Source organism: Salvelinus alpinus, chromosome 23, assembly GCF_045679555.1.
Source record: "Salvelinus alpinus chromosome 23, SLU_Salpinus.1, whole genome shotgun sequence".
Classification (NCBI taxonomy): domain Eukaryota; kingdom Metazoa; phylum Chordata; class Actinopteri; order Salmoniformes; family Salmonidae; genus Salvelinus; species Salvelinus alpinus.
In genome coordinates this window covers 45,331,176-45,350,932 of record NC_092108.1, presented here as the reverse complement: position 1 = coordinate 45,350,932, position 19,757 = coordinate 45,331,176, and the positions used below count along the sequence as shown (strand labels likewise).

The window sequence follows — 19,757 nt, the reverse complement described above, 5'->3', positions numbered from 1 at the left end:
ATGCTGCACCGGCAAGATGGAACAGCACACTCCGGTAAGACGAGGGGGGGAGGTCTGTGCATATTTGTAAACAACAGCTGGTCCACAAAATCTAAGGAAGTCTCTAGTGTATATTGTGATAAATTGCAGGCCACACTACTTGCCTAGAGAGTTTTCAGCTATACTTTTCGTGGCTGTTTATTTACCACCACAGACAGATGCTGGCACTAATACCACACTCAGTCAGCTGTATAAGGAAATAAGCAAACAGGAAACCGCTCACCCAGAGGCGGCGCTCCTAGTGGCCGGAGACTTTAATGCAGGGAAACTTAAATCAGTTCTACCAAATTTCTATCAATATGTTAAATGTGCAACCAGAGGGGAAAAAAATCTAGATCACCTGTACTCCACACACAGAGACGCGTAGAAAGCTCTCCCTTGCCCTCCATTTGGTAAATCGGAACACAACTCTATCCTCCTGATTCCTGCTTACAAGCAAAAATTTAAAGCAGGAAACACCAGTGACTCGGTCTATAAAAAAGTGGTCAGATGAAGCAGATGCCAAACTACAGGACTGTTTTGCTATCACAGACTGGAACATGTTCCGGGATTCTTCCGAAGGCATTGAGGAGTACACCACATCCGTCACTGGCTTTATCGATAAGTGCATCAAGGACGTTGTCCCCACAGTGACTGTATGTACATACCCCAACCAGAAGCCATGAATTACAGGCAACATTCGCACTGAGCTAAAGGGTAGAGCTGCCGCTTTCAAGGTGCGGGACTCTAACCCGGAAGCTTACAAGAAATCCTGCTATGCCCTCCGACGAACCATCAAACATGCAAAGCGTCAATACATGGCTAAGATTGAATCATACTGCACCGGCTCTGACGCTCGTCTTATGTGGCAGGGCTTGCAAACTATTACAGACTACAAAGGGAAGCACAGCCACGAGCTGCCCAGTGACACGAGCCTACCAGACGAGCTAAACCACTTCTATGCTCGCTTCGAGGTAAGCAACACTGAGGCATGCATGAGAGCATCAGCTGTTCTGGATGACTGTGTGATCACGCTCTCCGTAGCCGACCTGAGTAAGACTTTTAAACAGGTCAACATACACAAGGCTGCGGGGCTAGACGGATTACCAGGACGTGTGCTCCAGGCATGTGCTGACCAACTGGCAGGTGTCATCACTGACATTTTCAACATGTCCCTGATTTCTGATGTCTGTAATACCAACATGTTTCAAGCAGACCACCATAATCCCTGTGCCCATGAACACAAAGGCAACCTGCCTAAATGACTACAGACCCGTAGCACTCACGCCCGTAGCCATGAAGTGCTTTGAAAGGTTGGTAATGGCTCACATCAACACCATTATCCTAGAAACCCTAGACCCACTCCAATTTGCATACCAACCAAACAGATCCACAGATGATGCAATCTCTATTGCACTCCACACTGCCCTTTCCCACCTGAACAAAAGGAACACTTATGTGAGAATGCTATTCATTGACTACAGCTCAGCGTTCAAGCTCATCACTAAGCTAAGGATCCTGGGACTAAACACCTCCCTCTGCAACTGGATCCTGGACTTCCTGACGGGCCGTCCCCAGGTGGTGAGGGTAGGTAACAACACATCTGCCACGCTGATCCTCAACACGGGAGCTCCCCAAGGGTGCGTGCTCAGTCCCCTCCTGTACTCCCTGTTCACCCACGACTGCATGGTCAGGCACGACTCCAACACCATCATTAAGTTTGCAGATGACACAGTGGTAGGCCTGATCACCGACAACGATGAAACAGCCTATAGGGAGGAGGTCAGAGACCTGGCCGGGTGGTGCCAGAATAACAACCTATCCCTCAACATAACCAAGACTAAGGAGATGATTGTGGACTACAGGAAAAGGAGGACAGAGCACGCCCCCATTCTCATCAACGGGGCTGTAGTGGAGCAGGTTGAGAGCTTCAAGTTCCTTGGTGTCCACATCAACAACAAACTAGAATGGTCCAAACACACCAAGACAGTCGTGAAGAGGGCACGACAAAGCATATTCCCCCTCAGGAAACTAAAAAGATTTGGCATGGGTGCTGAGATCCTCAAAAGGTTCTACAGCTGCAACATCGAGAGCATCCTGACTGGTTGCATCACTGCCTGGTACGGCAATTGCTCGGCCTCTGACCGCAAGGCACTACAGAGGGTAGTGCGTACGGCCCAGTACATCACTGGGGCTATGTTGCCTGCCATGGTACACCCAAGTGATCATTGTGCGTCAGGACGTCAGAGTCGCAGCACATAAGAGCCTAGTGTGTGCCAATGCTACTTCTCGATTATCGCTTTTAAGAAAATACTGCAATCATGTCTACGTCCCTTGGCGTGTTTTACTGTACCGCGATTTTTACCTCCTACACCTTTCAGATATAAAGAAAAGGCGGTATAGAGAAGTTTGTATGGTAAAGATTGCAGGTTTTGTCTACATATAAAAGGGGTAAAATAAGCAAACCAAATCATACGAATTGCCCTGAGGCCAGGTTGGCTCATGCTGCAACAATATGGGACATGTGCTGAGGGTTAAAGCCATAGAAAATAGTTTTTAAGAACATTCCTATTGTCAATTTATTGTAGTCTATCTACAGTGACACATTGCAGAGTTTGAGCATTGTTGTGTGTGGGTCTCTCTCTGTGTGTGTGTGAACAATCGCGGTTGGAATGGTATTTCCGGCCAATAATAGAAAACATACCGTTATGCAGACTGATAAGTATTACCAAACTTACACGTATGGAAGTTTCTGGATCTGTTTTATTGATGCAATGTGCCGCCATTTTTCTGAGCCGTAATGCAAAGTTCTCCACCCCGACGTGACCTGATTGTTGGTAATGGCATGAGATGCTGTGTTTCCAATGTGTCCCCCCCCCCCCCATTGATAACATCTGGTAAAAAAATTAAAAGGTGTGATAACCTCTCCAGCTATGTGATTATGTCCATCACACACTCCCAAAATGGTTCTGTCTCTAAAATTGCAGTGGCAATAAGTGACATTTAAGGCCTGGGGTAACAGCATCAATGTTCATGGCTTTATTAGAAGATTGCTTATTGGGAGCAGCAAACGTTGAGCAGACATGATTGTTTTCTCTGTTATTAACGTCAATGAAGACCTTGTTGTACCATTCCGTCTATCTTTTTGGCCCTCACTCACTTTCTCATCCCTCCTTTTTTTTCTTCATGCTCCCTTTGTTTATCCAGCTGTCTTCTCTCTCTCTCTTTCAGGGGGCCACCATAAAGAGAGATGAATCCACTGGAGCTATAGTTGTAGCAAGGATCATGAGAGGGGGTGCTGCAGACAGAAGTGGTAAAAATAATTAAAAAGTGAATTGATGAACAATGAAATTGTATCGATTAATATATTACATTGGGATGTGTGAAGCTTACTCCCCAGCCTGAAGTGTCCCCACTTGCGCCAGCAAATAGCTAGCTTTTTGAGTGGCGCCAATTGGTTAGACACTTCAGGAGGGTGGTCACGTGTGCTTGCAAGGCAGAGGTCCCGAGTTCTTGCCAGGTATGGGCCGAATCAGGAGGAAATGGTACTCACTAAGCAAGCAGAGTGATGTCCTTTACAATGTATACAATGTAATAGCAGTGTAATCATACATTTATAAAACGTTAGTGCTCTTTAATCAAAGATATTTTGCAGGTCTGATTCATGAGGGCGATGAGCTAAGGGAAGTCAATGGAGTCCAAATGGAGGATAAGACACCGGAGGAAATCATTCCTATTATGGTGTGAGTGTGTGTGGTCTATTTCAAGTCTGTACGTCTGGCCAAGTGAGGCTAGTGTCTAGCTTCGATGTAATGTCAAAATGTAGATTTCCGCCTAAATAGACATACCCAAAAGTAACTGCTACTCATGTGTAAATACATGATTCTGACATGCCAATACTTGGTATATTTGGAAAGAAAACATCTGGGAGATTATGAGGAAATGATCAGAAGATAGATAAGAGTTACATAGTTCAGAATACACAAGATCAAGCACACACAAAACAATCCTTTTTTAAAATGTTTTAAAGTAATCTTTCATTGACAACCTATAAATGAATTATTGATGCCCAGAGCTGGAAACACATCAGATGGCTTCCACAACATGTGAACAATATAAAAAAAAACTGGGATTGATAGACCTAACAACTAGAAACGGGCAGATGTTTAAGTGGTGTCAGTGTTATTAATTCCAGTGCTATTACACATTTACAATCCCTAAATGCTATTTGTTCAGTATAAAAACACAATTTGTACCATATCAACCTCACTCAAACATTGTGGTGGTGTTATGGGGTATATAGGGTACATTCAAGTGTCCTTTCAACCTCTCCAAAGTGTCTGCATGTGATAATTGCACTGTTTTTGCACACTGGATGTGCCTAAAAGTTCATGTTCACTATAAAAACTACATTTCTACAACACCAACCTCTCTCAAACATTGTGGTGATGTCGGGGGACATACAGGGGATATCCAAGTGTTTTCATCACATTTTTCATGGCCTGCCCTTATACATTCGTATGCCCATATATGGTAGTAAGACGCCAAATATTTTAAGACACAGATCAATAGCCAAGATACTCAGCTTTCCGTAGACGCACTGCTTTTGCAGATAGGAGCTACCGTTCTCACACCATACTGAATTGAATAAAATAAATAAAATAGAGTCACCAAATATGGGGACTTTACATTTAAGAGGCTAGCTGCTTGTAAGCTTGGATCATTGTATGTATTTGCTTGCATCACACATCACTGATGTGTTTGTGTGGTCTAATGTGTACCTGTCTGTGTGTCAGTCAAGTCTACATTCTGTGATTATTTTTGTGCCAGGCTCAATCGCAGGGAGAGGTGACGTTTAAAGTGATACCGGTACCTGGCGTCAAGGAAGAGCTGTCAGCCAATGAGACTATGGTAAAGCTATCGTGCTCTGCTTATATTGGTTCTTTGGCTTTTCAGACAAATAACAGTATCAGAGTATGAGATAGCAACATGACAACCATATACCACCTTCACAGCACTTTCTCCTATTGTTGAATCATTGGTGGCAGGTAGCCTAGCAGTTAGAGCATTGGGCCAGTAACCGAACGTTGCTGGTTCCAATACCTGAGCCCGAGACAAGGTGAAAAATCTGCCGATGTGCCCTTGATCAAAGCACCTAACCCTAATTTGATCCAGGGGCGCCGTACTGTTATTGCTGACTATGTAAATTAACATATTTCATTGCACGTATCTGGTAAAAAAAATTATGAAGTAAAGCTCTTGTGTTTTTTGTTGTGGTTCTCAGTTATTTGTGCGGTCGCTCTTTGACTACAATCCTGATGAGGACCCTGCCATCCCCTGCAGACAGGCAGGGCTGGGCTTCAAGAGGGGGGACATCCTTCAGATCGTTAACCAGGAGGACGACACCTGGTGGCAAGCCTGTCGTCATGGTGACAGCAACTCCCGAGCAGGACTCATCCCCTCCAGGCAACTTCAGGAGAGGTGGGCCTCCATGTCCATGGTCAATCTATGCACAGCCATTCATAACTACCCTCACATCAGCGTTTGTGTTAGTTTGACTTGTTGTGTAGTTTTCTTAACTCCAATCTTAACCATTTTCTGAACTCGAGAAAAGTTATTTGACAGCAATACAAACCGCTATTGTACGTCTATATCACTTTGAGATGACATCTCAAACACGAGAACAGTACACGAATGTTCAATTAGAAGATGAGAACACAGTAAAGTCCCCGGTTTCTATGGTCTTTTAAATGTGAATGTTTTCAGTCAAGCAGGATGCTCCAGAAAGGTTTTAACAACAGTCAAATAAAATAAAAATCTGTGTTGAAGGGGGGTCAACCTGGAGTTTGAACCCTTTGATAAATTGAAACTAGACAAATTGAGGTTTGAGGAACATTATCCCTAGTCTGATCCATTATGGCACCAAAATTGTTCACTCAGGTAAATGGTACTCTATACAATGGCATAACTGTTCTCTTTTTCTTTCCTTTAGGAGAGTCGCTCTCCAGCGGCCCAAAGCCTTATTTAAACCTCAGAGAGTCCCCCAAAAAATGACAGGTGATGATCTCTCCAATAAACCCCCACCTGCAGGGAATAAACAGTCCTTTAACACTCTCCCAGGACAAAGGCTGAAGGTCTAAGGTCATACCTGAAGGTCAAGGTGAAAGTCACACGTCAGGGCAATGCCACATGTGGAAGGGAATCCCTTAGGACCGCACCAAGGTCAATCCATAAAGCATCTCAGAAAAGGTCCTAGGAATCCTGTTAAAACCTGTTTGAAGACATAGCTTTTATTTTTACCCATAAGAGTATTCTCAGCACTTACAACCAATGTTCTATTCTGTTTGGATACAGGTCCAGATCTGGGTTAAATACACAATACTTTGAAATACTATACTGCAATACCATATTACTTATCAAATTTTCACAAGGAGTAGCTCAGTTAATCAGTTAACATACTCAAGCACTATGTACTATGTCAGTGTTTTCCAAATGGTAGCAACTGATGGGTCTTGAATAGTTCATCTAGGGCAGTGGTCCCCAAACTTTTCAGAGCCGAGATCACTTCTGAGTCAAAATGAAGGCTGAGATCTGCTCAGATTTGTTTTAACATGACTTAAAAACTGTTCTGTAGCAATGACGTTTGTAGTAGGCTATATGCCCAGTACATGATCACTGCATATTGGATATGCTTGAATTGCCCTGCCAATGTTGTTCTTCTTATACCATTTAAAAATTATATTTCAAAACTTGAGGTATATGATCACACCGGTAATCGATAGATCATCATTTGTTGTGTTACTTGTGAGGCAAAGCTGAGTGAGCATAAATGTAAATTATGTGCTTTCTTTATTTTACTGGACTGATTGTGCCTGCATCTGATTGCCAGTCTCAGCGGAGGGAGAGCGAGCATCAGAGGGTGAAGGCGGCTAGGCGAACCGAACAAATGTGCTTGCATACTCTCTTAATTGTTTTTCAAGTGAAGCTCTTTTAAGTGTCAATAGTACTGTTTGTCCATCTTGAGATGCCATAGCCAGTATACACTTCCTCAAAGTAGTCAGAATTATTCTAAGATAACACAAGAATCATAAATTTTGACATTTTTGTTAAGGAGATCTTAGTCACACAATTTTGCATCTAACTAAGATGTTTGGTGCAGTATTTCTCAAGTGAGAAAATGTGTATGGAAACAAGTCGTCTATCGTTGAATGACAACAAATACTTAATTGAAGAATCCTTACCAATGACCGACGAAGGGGCGTAGACTTCAGCTCCCGAACTTCGGCTTGCCCTGAGAAAATATTTTGAGCGCACGAACAACCCAAAACATCCCTTGCCAAATACCAAAACGAACAAACACGTGACAAAATGTCATCGCAATATAGTTTTCATGAACTGTTCCGAACTGTTTCGGATGGGAAGCATGCGGGCGCTTGCACAAATGTATGTTACTTCTTTGACCAGAGAAAGTAAAATATTACTTGATATTAAAAACACATAGTCGCTAATAATAATAATGCAAGCCTATCGATACACTTTGCTGCTCATTCATTGAAGCTGCAATGCTGGATGCAGCATAAGTGTAGGAGCACATTTCATGGCTTATAAAAGTGTTGAATAAAAAGTGTTGACAGTGCTGAATAAAACTTAAACATGAACTCACTCACAAAAACAGCAGCTTTTTGCTGTATTCCTTAATAGTCTGTCTCTAGTTAAGGTTTACGACGTTTTTAAATCACATTATCAATTTATTTTGACACTGTGATCTAAGCAATACGATTGGTTAGTGGTAGGTCTATAGGTGCACTTGATTTGCTCTCCGGGCATGCGGAGTAGGCAGAGTTTGTACCTTCAGACACATTAAATGGTTCAAAATGCCAGAGCGAATGTTTTGGGGGCCGGGAAAATAAATATTATAATTTCGACACTGCAAATTGAACATAACTAAGCCCAAATGAGATTGTATTTGAAAATAACAACCATTTTATAGCTTGATTGAGACACGATCACATATCTCTTTTTTTATTTTGTGGGAATACTTGGGAATAGATTTCCTAAATTAAACAAATTTTTTACTGAATTCCTGGTGATTTTACAGTCTTTTTTTACCCAAAACATTTGTATTCTTATTTTTTGTTACTAAAAACTTTCGAGCCCCCCAAAAAATCACTCGTGGGCTGATTTTGGCCTGCGGACTGCCTGATGCCAACCCCTGCTTTATGGGCCTATTTATGAACCGCTTTTTTATAAGTGTAGAGACATAACTAACTACTGTCTCCATGATTCACTATTCTTGTTTTGTATCCATGCTTCTCAGAAAAGGAGGAAGGTACTGCTTGCTTGTCATAGTTGGTCTTCTTTCGCTTTATGTTTCTATCGAACAATGTAAAAAAAACTATTTACCCCCTGTGTTCAAAGTAATAATATAAAAAAAGTAATGTACTGTACTGATTTGATTAGGAATTAAAATTATGTTCTGTTCCCTCCCTCTCTCCAGTGTTCTGCTCTCTCTCTACAGTGGTGGAGGATGCAGACTATGGAGCTATTACTGGAATCCACATCGGTGAGATGTTACCTTTTCCAGGGATAGGGATGAGGAAAATGTATCACCTCCTTACTACCAATAAGATCCAGACACGGAATGAAAAACCAAGCAGGGGTTGAACTTGAGACGGACTAGAACCAAAAATCGACCCGGGCATTTCTAACATACCTGCCCATTTCTAGACAGACCCATTAGGTTAAAGATGGACCAGCCCATCTGGCATTATCCCGAACTGCCATATGGCCAGTCTGTTTCTGGTTTGAAAAAAAGCTCTATTTACAAACCAGATTATTCAATCCGTATGTGCTCCCCAGAGATATAGGGGAAGCCAAGGAAAGATAATGAGTTTTAAACAGCCAGATCATTTCCCCCATTTCTTCAGATCCCTTGGATGTGTTTGATGTCGGTTTAGCAATAGTGTGTGTGTCAGTGCGTTTGTGTGTGTGAGAGAGAGAGAGAATGTGTGTGTGTGTGTGTGTGTGTGTGTTTTGCTTTATCGAAACTTAAAATGCATTTCCCAGACAGAATAATAGAAACAATGGGTAGCTGTCTGATCCTTGTTCATGGTCACCGGTGCATTATTAGGTTTCAAGCAGCAAAATCATGAGAAGAATAGATACCCACATATTTGAATAGAAACCTGCATGTTCGAATAGATACCTGCATATTTGATGTCAATGGAATCCTCGTGTATCATTTTGCACTCCTGCTTCAGATGTGACTGAGTTAAGTGTCAGGTGTTGTTTATTATTGGCTACTGAAGTTACAGCATGTCGTATCTTTGTACTGCGCACGTGTAGTGTCTGTCCAGATTCCAGAACAGGATGTGGTAGCGCTCTGAGTCTCAGCTCCAAAGTGCTATTGATTGTTTAATGGATGCCACACGACTGATCAAATGTATTTATAAAGCCCTTTTTATATCAGCAGATGTCACAAAGTGCTATAAAGAAACCCAGCCTAAAACCCCAAACAGCAAGCAATGCAGATGTAGAATCACGGTGGCAAGGGAAAACTCCCTAGAAAGGCAGGAACCTAGGAAGAAACCTAGAGAGGAACCAGGCTCTGAGGGGTGGCCTGTCCTCTTCTGGCTGTGCCGGGTGGAGATTATAAGATTAAGATTATTCTTCAAGATGTTCAAATGTTCATAGATGACCAGCAGGGTCAAATAATAATCACAGTGGTTGTAGAGGGTGCAACAGGTCAGCACCACAGGTGTAAATGTCAGTTGGCTTTTCATAGCGGAGCATTCAGAGGTCGAGACAGCAGGTGCGGTTAGAGGGAGGGAGAGAGAGAGTCGAAAACAGCAGAATTTGGAAGAGGAGATACTGGAGAGGACCACCTGGTGTGGTATCACATGCATGTGCACTACATGTGAAGTGCACTGAAGTACTCTAGATTATTTAGGGGGAAAGGAACATAGGTAAACTTCAGAGTGAAGGAGGATGTAGTGTGCACTTCATAGTAGTTTAGTGCTGTAGGAGGAAGTTTGAATTTGAAAGTGAAGCAAAATAATACATGCACTGACTGCATAGGTTTTAGTATGTTCAGAACAGTACAGTACTATATGGAGGGTGTTTAGCATGGCAGCTAGAAGAGAAACGCATAATTATTTTTCCTATTTTAGATTCTGTCGATAATTTCAGACTGACTCTTGGTGACAGCGTCTTGGAGATTGTTTTCAGCATGCTCAATATCCTATTTCCTTAAACTACATGAATATCCTGTTGTCACTGTAATCAAATTAATCAAATCTGATATTGGTTTAATTCGATCTCTGCCACCCTCTTCCAACTGTGCTGATTGATAAAGTCGGGTAAACTCATTCTTTAAAAGTGAAGTCAACACAGACAAAATGACAGTAATTGTAGCATGCAACAAGGAAAACAGGCCCAAAATCCTGTTCTGCTTACTGATTTAAACTGCAACTGATGTCATAGCAATGTAAGACCCACATCTATAGCAGGCAGTTACACCATGGAGGACATGCCAATCCGGGCCAGACCACATACACATGGCATAGGCTCTGTTTTCATTCAAGCGAATGCATGAAAGAACATTCAATCGTATGTTGTCCTCTCCTTAGTCTCCTCAGAGTGGTGGAGTCGAGCTGTTGAGATGGTCGACAGTGCTTGTCAACAGGTTTGGTGGTGAGACTGGTGACTCCTCATCGTCATTGCTGTATGTCATCATACCCAGCACTCGAGAGCTGCTTTTATTTTGCTCCCTGTTTGTGTAATTGCAGACATCCACCAGTCTGCTCATCTTACATTAAATATGGTGACTATATGCAGTAGGATTCATGTGTGACAGGTACAGTACCAGTCAAAAGTTTGGACAAACCTACTCATTCAAGGGCTTTTATTTTTATTTACTATTTTCTACATTGTAGAATAATAGTAAAGACATAACATTCACACACACCCACCCCCACACACATGCACACAGTGACAGGTGTGTGACAGGTATCTCTATCCCTGCAGCTGGTCTGAGAAGGAGTTTCCGGCTGGGCAGGAGGGGCGGTAGGAGTGGGAGTGTTGAGTCTAAAAGGAAGAGCCAGGAGATGGGAGGAGCCACACAGACACCCACCTACCTGGAGGTGGCCCCGTACTGCAGGGACCCCAAAGAGGGACGTCGGCTGGTCCTGCTGGTTGGTGAGTAGGAGATAAGCATATACCAAGAAATACAGCCATCTAAAGACCAGTACAGCCATCTAAAGACCAGTACAGCCATCTAAAGACCACCACAGCCATATGAAGACAAACACAGCCATATGAAGACCAACACAGCCATATAAAGCTTGTTCATGCTTGGGTATACAGTGCATTCAGAAAGTTTTCAGACCCCTTCTGTTTTTCCACATTTTGTTACGTTACAGCCTTATTCTAAAATGTGTTCCTCATCAATCTACACACAATACCCCATAATGAAAAAACAAAAACAGGTTTTTAGAAACCTTCAATTGATACGGGAAAAAAATAATTTAATCCACTTTAGAATAAGGCTTAATATACCAAAATGTGGAGAAAGTCAAGGGGTCTGAAAACTTTCCAAATGTGAACTTTCCTGGCTGCTTTTAGCAACGCCGAGTGGCACAGCGGTCTAAGCAGTTCGAATCCAGGCTGTATCACAACCGGCCATGATTGGGAGTCCCATAGGGCGGTGCAAAATTGCCCCAGCGTCGTCCGGGTTTGGCTGGTGTAGGCCGTCATTGTAAATAAGAATTTGTTCTTAACTGACTTGCCTAGTTAAAAAAAAGGTTAAAATAAAAATACAGTAGTGTTGCTCCCTATTGGGTTGAAAAAAACTGAACAGTCCGGGTAAGCCAGAAGTTAAATTAAATGTCAACTTACTGTGCCGGTGGGCAGGACGGTTGTTCTTAAAACAGGGCGAATTTGAGACAATATCTAAAGGTCAGTCTTATTTCCAAAGGTGGGTTTGTTGTAGACCAACTTCCTCTTTGCTTACCTCATGTCAAAATAAAAGTCCCCTCCAAGTTATTCATTTTTTTGTGCACATATGGCACACCTGCAGGATTTTAAATTTAACATGAGGTAAGCAGAGAGGACCACGTTTTGAAAAGTCTGTTTTAATAATATGTTCCTTTAGATATTTTGACTCAAATTTCCGCCGTTTTAAGCACCAACCTTCCTGCCCACTGGCACAGTAAGTTAAAATGGAATTTTATTGAACTTTTGGCTTCCCATGGACAGTTTGTATTTAACCCAATAGGGAGCAACGCTAGAGTAAATACACCAACGTTGCTAAAAGCAGCTATGGTATAGCAGGCATCAAACGGCGTGGGCAGTTACAGTGGAATTGGAATGAAATTGTAACATGCTCACTCCAAAATCGTTATATGCCTAAAGCATGGGTGTCAAACTAATTTTTCCCTGAGAGCCACAGTCGCTCTTCAACGAGGTCCGGAGGGCTGCACTGAAAATTTGTTACGAAAAAATAGTCCTCTATCCATAAGTTTTGGTATTTTGTTTATGCTTCCTGGCCGTCTCTAGCTTTCATTTCGGTGATTATAAGCGAGCAGAACATAGTCAAGAAACTATGAATGTAGGTCCATTATAATTTCTACATTGTTTCGATTTGGTTGTAGTAATTTTGAAGTATACTGAGTTTGTCTCCTCCCCAAACAAATTATATATTTCTAATAATAAATACTGGATAAAAAAAGCATGAGCTGGCGCACACCCAGAATAATAGTTTGTGTGGAGGTGCTGACTAACGGCGAATTAACTATCAAAATAAAGTCGCACACTCCACGTATAATCTCCCAGCAATTTAATAAGTATTTACCAACGTTTCGGCATCGCTGTGCCTTCCTCAGAGTAATGTCATGAATACTTGAACCAGGTTATGTAGACACACAGTGCAAATAGTGTAACCAATGACAGTAGTGAGGGGTGCGTCATAATGATTAAGTTAATTCAAATGAATTAGTGAAACTGATAAAAAATAGTATATGGCATATGAAATATATTACGCTATTGTTATCATATAAAAACATAATGGAATATTGTACATCATATTAGCATCAACATACATTATTGTTTCATTCAATTTCACATAATAATTTCTTATTTCATTTTTGTTACATGTAATCTTTTGGTTCAACCTTAATATATAATGAGCATCATCAACAGGGGGAACATATTAGGTGTACGCTAATAAGCTGTAAAAATAATTTTTCAATTGATCTCATTGATAGAGGGCTTTGATAGGAAGGATACCAGAGGGCACCCTGCTGGCCACTTTTGATGTGGAGAGCTTGTACACTAACATCCCACACACTGGAGGCTTGCAGGCGCTACAACACTTCCTTCAGCAGAGAGACTTTACCCTTGCTCCATCCAATGATCGCATCTTACAACTCACTGAACTGGTATTATCCCATAGCTACTTTGTTTTTGAGTCAGACTTTTTCCTTCAAATTCGGGGTGTAGCCGTGGGCTCCCCCTTTCCCCCCCAACTATGCAAACCTGTATGTGGGACAATTTGAAGAAGCATTCCTTTTTAAAACAGAGACACACCCCTTACTTTCTAAAATACTTCTATGGAAGAGATACATAGATGTCTTTGTGCTCTGAGAAGGAAGTCAGCAGGAACTAAATGAATTCCAAACTCTACTAAACGAGAGCTCTGAATACCTCAAATTCACCATGCAGACTGATGAGAAATAAATAAACTACCTGGACTTATGGATTATCAAAGAGGAATGGCGCATTACACACAGACTTATACACCAAGCCCACGGATCGCAATACCTTGCTATGTGCGGATAGTATGCATCCCTTTAAGAATGGTCGACCATATAGCCGGTTATGCAGTTACCAGTCAGATTTTGACAACAATGCGAAAAAAAATGACAGAAATTCAAAATGAGAGGCTACAAGGACAAAAGTCTTGATGCTGCCATGATGAAAATATCTCAAAAACCAAGAGAGGAATTACTAAAAACTCAACCAAAAGAAGAAAAACAACGCAATCGTCTTTTGCATTAAGTACACCAAGGGTTCGGGGAGAAAATGAAAGCAATCCTGAAAAAGCACTGGCAAATTCTGCAATCGGACAAAAAAATGGCACACCCCTTCAAGGAACCCCCACTGGTGGTCTATAAGTGTGGTCACAATATTGGAGATAGTTTGGTGAGATCTGACATGCCCATGAATGTTTAAATTATGTATTCAATATAGACAAGTAAAATACAATAATTTGTGTGTTATTAGTTTAAGCACACTATGTTTGTCTATTGTTATGACTTAGATAAATATCAGATCAAGTTTTATGACCAATTTATGCAGAAATACAGGTAATTCCAAAGGGTTCACATACTTTTTCTTGCCACTGTAGCATGCTTCTGTCTATTTGAGCTGGTCAGTATGTCTAGGTAATCCTGTCTAACGCTGCTTTTTTATTGTATTGTGTATTAAAACTTAAGTGTTGCTCTCCACTTTCTGGAGGACTGAGTTTTGAAATCAGTGGAATTCGAGTATGATAGCTAAGGAGATGGAGAAAACACCTGTCTCCGGATTACATCTTCAAACTGAGGGCAACCATGGCATCCGACAGGAGACGTGTCCAACCATGAATGATGTATACGGGTAAAATAGTCTAGCTACCTATATTTTCAGATATTACACGTTTCTAATTTTGACAGAAAGAGCCATTTGCTTGGCTAGCTATAGCCTAATGTTAACTAGATAACATTGAACCTGGTTGGTTAGCTACCTGCAGATTCATGCAGGGTAGTAATGTGATGAGTTGTGATTATGGCTTGCTAGCTAACGTTACGTGTATGACCTTATTATTCGTATCTGAGCCATTTGCTTAGCTAGCTATAGCCTATTGTTAGCTAGATAACATTGAACCTGGTTGGTTAGCTACATGCAGGGTAGTAACGTCATGAGTTGTGATTATGCTTCATTGTTTTCCTAGCTAGCTAGCTAACATTAGCTGGCTGGCTCGCTAGCTAACATTACATGGATGACCTTATTAAACGTATCTCAGAGCCATTTGCTTAGCCTAGCTATAGCCTAATGTTAGTTAGCTAACATTGCACCTGGTTGGTTAGCTACCAGCATATTCATGCAGGGTAGTAACGTCATGAGTTGGGATTATGCTTCATTGTTTAGCTAGCTAGCTAGCTACATGTCTTAACAGAAGACACCACTATGCAAGTAACCATTTTGGGTGCGTTCGTAAATTCAGTCTGGCCATTAACTCCAATTTCAGATGACTCTCGTCTGGGTGTGCAAGAGTGCGCAGAACAACTGAATTTACGAACGCTCAACACCCGTTGAATATGGCAAGTGTCAGTAAATGTTAAATTGTTGCCAGCAGCACAGTTCTAGTAACCAACGTTCTGGATAACATGAAAACAGCCTAACCAGCTCTGCTAGGGTGAGTAAAATGAGCAGAGTGGGGAGTTCTCTCATTATGTGTCTGGAATTAGCTAGCAAGCAAGCCAGTGTTAGCCAGTTAACTTGGGTGCTTGACTGCCGTTGTGAGGTCAGAACATTCGGATCAACCCTACTCATCGGCCAGAGTGTCCAGGGAATTTACGAACGGACAATCTGACAGCACAGTTGCAGTCACCAACGCTCTGAATAATATAAAAGCCTAACCAGCTCTGCTAGGACGAGTAATGTTCAGTGAGCTGTTCTCTCTCACTTAGATGTCTGGAAGTAGCTAGCAAGTTAGCTTGGGTGCTTGACTGCTGTTAGTACATTCGGATCAACACTTGAAGGGATGAGTGGGGTTAAAGCTTAAGATGGTGTGAACGATGCAGAATGGGTGTAGACAAAGGACTCTCCAGTAGTACTACCAAAACATTCAAAGGCCATTTTCTTAAAGTCTACCAACTTTCAAAGCAAAGTTACTTTCCCATTGTTCAACTGTAGTGTATGATTTCCCATTTTGTAGCTCTGAGTCTACTTTTATCCATTGTAAAAAATTAAAAAATAAAATTTGCTACATAAGACCGATTTCAGTGACCGACCGGCTCTATTCGGTCTAATGTAGCAAAATTTGAAATGCCGTTTTTTAAAATTGGATAAAAGTAGAGATTCAGAGCTAGAAAATGGTATATCATACACTAGAGTTGAGGAACAATGGGAAACTAATTCTGCTTTGAAAGTTAATAAACCATCACTGGTAAAAGGTGAGCCCATTGAAATAGTGGAGGAGTACAAATACCTTGGGATAGACATTGACAACAAGCTGTCCTGGGATCAGTGTACTGACGCTATTTTTAAGAAAGGCCAACAGAGACTGTATTTCCTAAAAAGAAACTGCACTTTTTTAACATTGATCTAACCATCATGGTTCTCTTTTATAAATCATTCATTGAGAGCATTCTGTCCTACTGCTTGACCTGCTGGTTTGGGAATATCAAGTTTGCACAGAAATATTGGTTGGGAAAGATAGTCAGGACAAATAGTCAAGAAAAATCATGGGACAGCAACAGCAAGAACTGTCATCTCTCTACCTGGGCAGAGCCAAAGGAATAGAGGTTGACTCTTCCCATCCACTCCACCCTGAATTCCATCTCCTTCCCTCTGGATGCAGGTACAGACTACCTAAGGTTAAAAAAATAAGGCCAAGTACTCTGTTATTCCGAATGCAATTCTGCAACTTAACAAATGTTGGACTAATTGCACTTAGAACTTGCACTATGAAATTGCACTTACCCTGCCCTTGTTTGTAAATATCCTTTGCTATTTATTTTATATTTTTACATGTTATATGTTTTATGACTGCTGCAAGATGAATTGCCTCTTTGAGGACATTAAAGTTTTCTGAATCTGAAAACCTTGAATGGCCACACAAACCGGGGGCTCAGCTTCTTGCAGGGCAGGCGGAGTGGGAGGTTCCTGGTAGAGAACCAGACATGATCCCCAGGGTGGTACACGGGGGTCGCACAGCAGTGGCGGTCTGCCTGCTCCTTTTGACGGTGGATGGCACACTGGAGTCGCACGTGAGCATCACTCCACACTTCTTCTGCACGCCTGAACCACCCGGTCTGGCCCGGGGTCCACGGAGCCAGGATTGGCTGAAGAACCTCTTCCAGTGTGTTCTGGGTTAACCCAGTAGAGGAGTGACGTAGCGAGTTCTGGGCATACTCCCCCGCCCATGGAAGGAATCGAGCCCACGCTCCCTGCCGGTCTTGACAATGACTCCTCAGGAACCTCCCCAGCTCCTGGTTCCTCCTCTCCACCTGCCTGTTGGACTGAGGCTATACCCGGAAGTGAGGCTAACTGTAACACCGAGCTTCTCCATAAAGGCTCTTCAGACCCGTGATGTGAATTGGGGGCCACGGTCGGAGACGATGTCCTCCGGAAGGCCATAATGCTGGAATAGTGCCCCAGCGACCTGGAGAGCAGTAGGGAGACCAGAAAGAGGGATTAAACGACAGGATTTTGAAAATGTATCCACAACCACCAAAATGATGGTCAATGGATAGATGGGACCAGGGACGCTGAGGCACAGGAAGGGGAAGGAGTTTCCCTGCTGGAGCGTTCCGGGGTTATTTGGTTTGGGCACATACGGAACAGGACTTGACGTAATGAGTGACGTCCTGCGCCAAGGTGGACTACCAGTACCTCTAAGAGATGGATTGGTTAGTGCGAGAAATACCTGGATGTCCAGCGACGACCGCTGTGTGTGCCCAGGTAAGCAGCCGATCCCTTATCCCCGTGGGAACGTAGATGCGTTCGGGAAGACAGTTAGTGGGTGTGGGCTCCATCTCCAGAGCCTGGTGAATGTCCACATCTACGTCCCAGACCATAGGAGCTACAACTCGGGAGGATGGGATTATAGGTGTATTCTGAACAGGACCCTCTCTCGAATCGTAGAGACGGTACAGGGCATCGGCTTTCGTGTTTTTTAAAAACCTGGGCGATAGGTCAGTGTGAAGTCGAAACTTGTGAAGGAAAGGGCCCACCTTGCTTGGTGCAGATTCAGCCTCCTCGCTGTCCGTATGTACTCCAGGTTCCGATGGTTGGTGAGGATGACAAATGGTTCCTTGGCGCCCTCCATCCAGTGTCTTCACTCCTCTAATGACAACTTCACCACCAGGAGCTCTCGATGACCGACGTCGTAATTCCTCTCTGCAAGGGAAAGTTTCTTTGAGTAATATGCACACGGATACAATTACTGTCCCCACGCCCACCTCTGGAGCATTCACCTCCACCACAAAGGATATCGTGGGATCTGGGTGTTTGAGCAATGGGGTGGAGGTGAAACGTCCCTTGAGTAGATGGAAGGCCTTGTCGGCTGCTGGGCTCCACACCAACCTACGGGGACCACCCTTGAGGAGAGAGGTGAGAGGGGCGGCGACGGAGCTGAAGTTCCTGATGAAATGGCGGTAGAAGTTGGCAACCCCCAAAAACCATTGTAACCCCTTTATGGTGGTTGGGACTGGCCATGACCTGACCGCATCTACCTTCTTGCCGTCCATCGTCACTTCCTGTGGGCTGATTCGGTAGCTTAAGAAGGAGACAGCCTTCTGATGAAATTGGCAATTTTCAGCCTTGATGAACAGGTGGTTAGACAGGAGGCGTTCCAGGACTGCTCAAACGTGAGTGATGTGATCATCCAGGGTAGCCGAGTAGACCAGGATGTCATTGATATAGATGACCACCTGGTGTCCGAGCATGTCCCTGAACACCTCATTAATGAATGCCTGGAACACTGATTGGGCATTGGCTATGCCAAATGGCATCACCAAGTACTCGTAGTGGCCAGACATCATGCTAAATACAGTTTCACTCATCCCCCTCCCGGATGCGGATGATATTGTATGCACTCCACAGGTCCAGTTTGGTAAAGAACCGGGCCCGTCGTAGCTGTTCGGGAGAGGGTAACGGTACTTCGTGGTGATTTCGTTGAGTCCTCTGTAATCAATACATGGACGTAACCCTCCATTCTTCTTGGCTACGAAGAAGAAACAAGTCGATGCAGGAGAAGTGGAAGTGCGGATGAAACCTTGTTGGAGCTTCTCTTCTCTAATCCTCCATGGCCTGGGTCTCAGCCACCAGCAGAGGGTAGATGCGTCTGCGCGGAAGCGCAAGACCCTGCCAGTAAGTCGATGGCACACTCCCAAGGGTGATGATGAGTAAGACAGGTGGCGTGGGTCTTGGAGAATACCTCTCGCAGTTCTTGGTATGCCTCCGGGATGTTGGGCTGAAGGGCAACCACAAGACTCTCAACCGATGGGATGGGATGGGGAAGCAGGTACTCTGGTATTCGGATGACCAGTCTGTGATTCTCATTCTCGACCATGAGGTGGTGGGGTTAGGCGTAGAAGCCAAGGGAGGCCGAGGATGATCTTGTGAACTGGTGCACTGGTGATGAAGAAAGGGATGCTCTCCTGATGAATGGACTCCACGGTCAGGGTTAGTGGTTGGGTGATGTGTGTGATGCTTCTGAATCCTAGTGGCCGACTATTGAGGGCTTGAACCGGGAAAGGAGAGCGGGTATGAGATGATGTTAAGAGAGGAGGCAAGGGTCTGGTCAATAAAGTTCCCTGCGGCACCGGAATCCAGTAACGCTGTAGACACAGTACATGAGGAACAGTCAACTAGTCTGATGGACATCAAAAAGAGTTCAGCAGAAAGTGATGAAGATGGAATACTCACTCCTGCCCCAGGAGGTGGAAGATCACGTGAACATCCCTTTGCTCTTG

The 19,757-nt window shown here is 43.3% G+C and overlaps 1 protein-coding gene across 1 annotated transcript in view; it reads left to right on the top strand.

Annotated features, from left to right (window-relative positions):
* The window catches only part of LOC139551287 (MAGUK p55 subfamily member 7-like), a 44,151-nt gene that overhangs the window by 10,274 nt on the left and 14,120 nt on the right, over positions 1 to 19,757 (top strand). The window contains exons 6-13 of the mRNA XM_071362754.1: positions 3,250 to 3,331; positions 3,674 to 3,759; positions 4,849 to 4,929; positions 5,303 to 5,499; positions 6,011 to 6,075; positions 8,336 to 8,347; positions 8,537 to 8,581; positions 11,044 to 11,214. Of these exons, the coding sequence (XP_071218855.1) occupies positions 3,250 to 3,331; positions 3,674 to 3,759; positions 4,849 to 4,929; positions 5,303 to 5,499; positions 6,011 to 6,075; positions 8,336 to 8,347; positions 8,537 to 8,581; positions 11,044 to 11,214 (739 nt within the window). The remainder of the gene's footprint in view (positions 1 to 3,249; positions 3,332 to 3,673; positions 3,760 to 4,848; positions 4,930 to 5,302; positions 5,500 to 6,010; positions 6,076 to 8,335; positions 8,348 to 8,536; positions 8,582 to 11,043; positions 11,215 to 19,757) is intronic.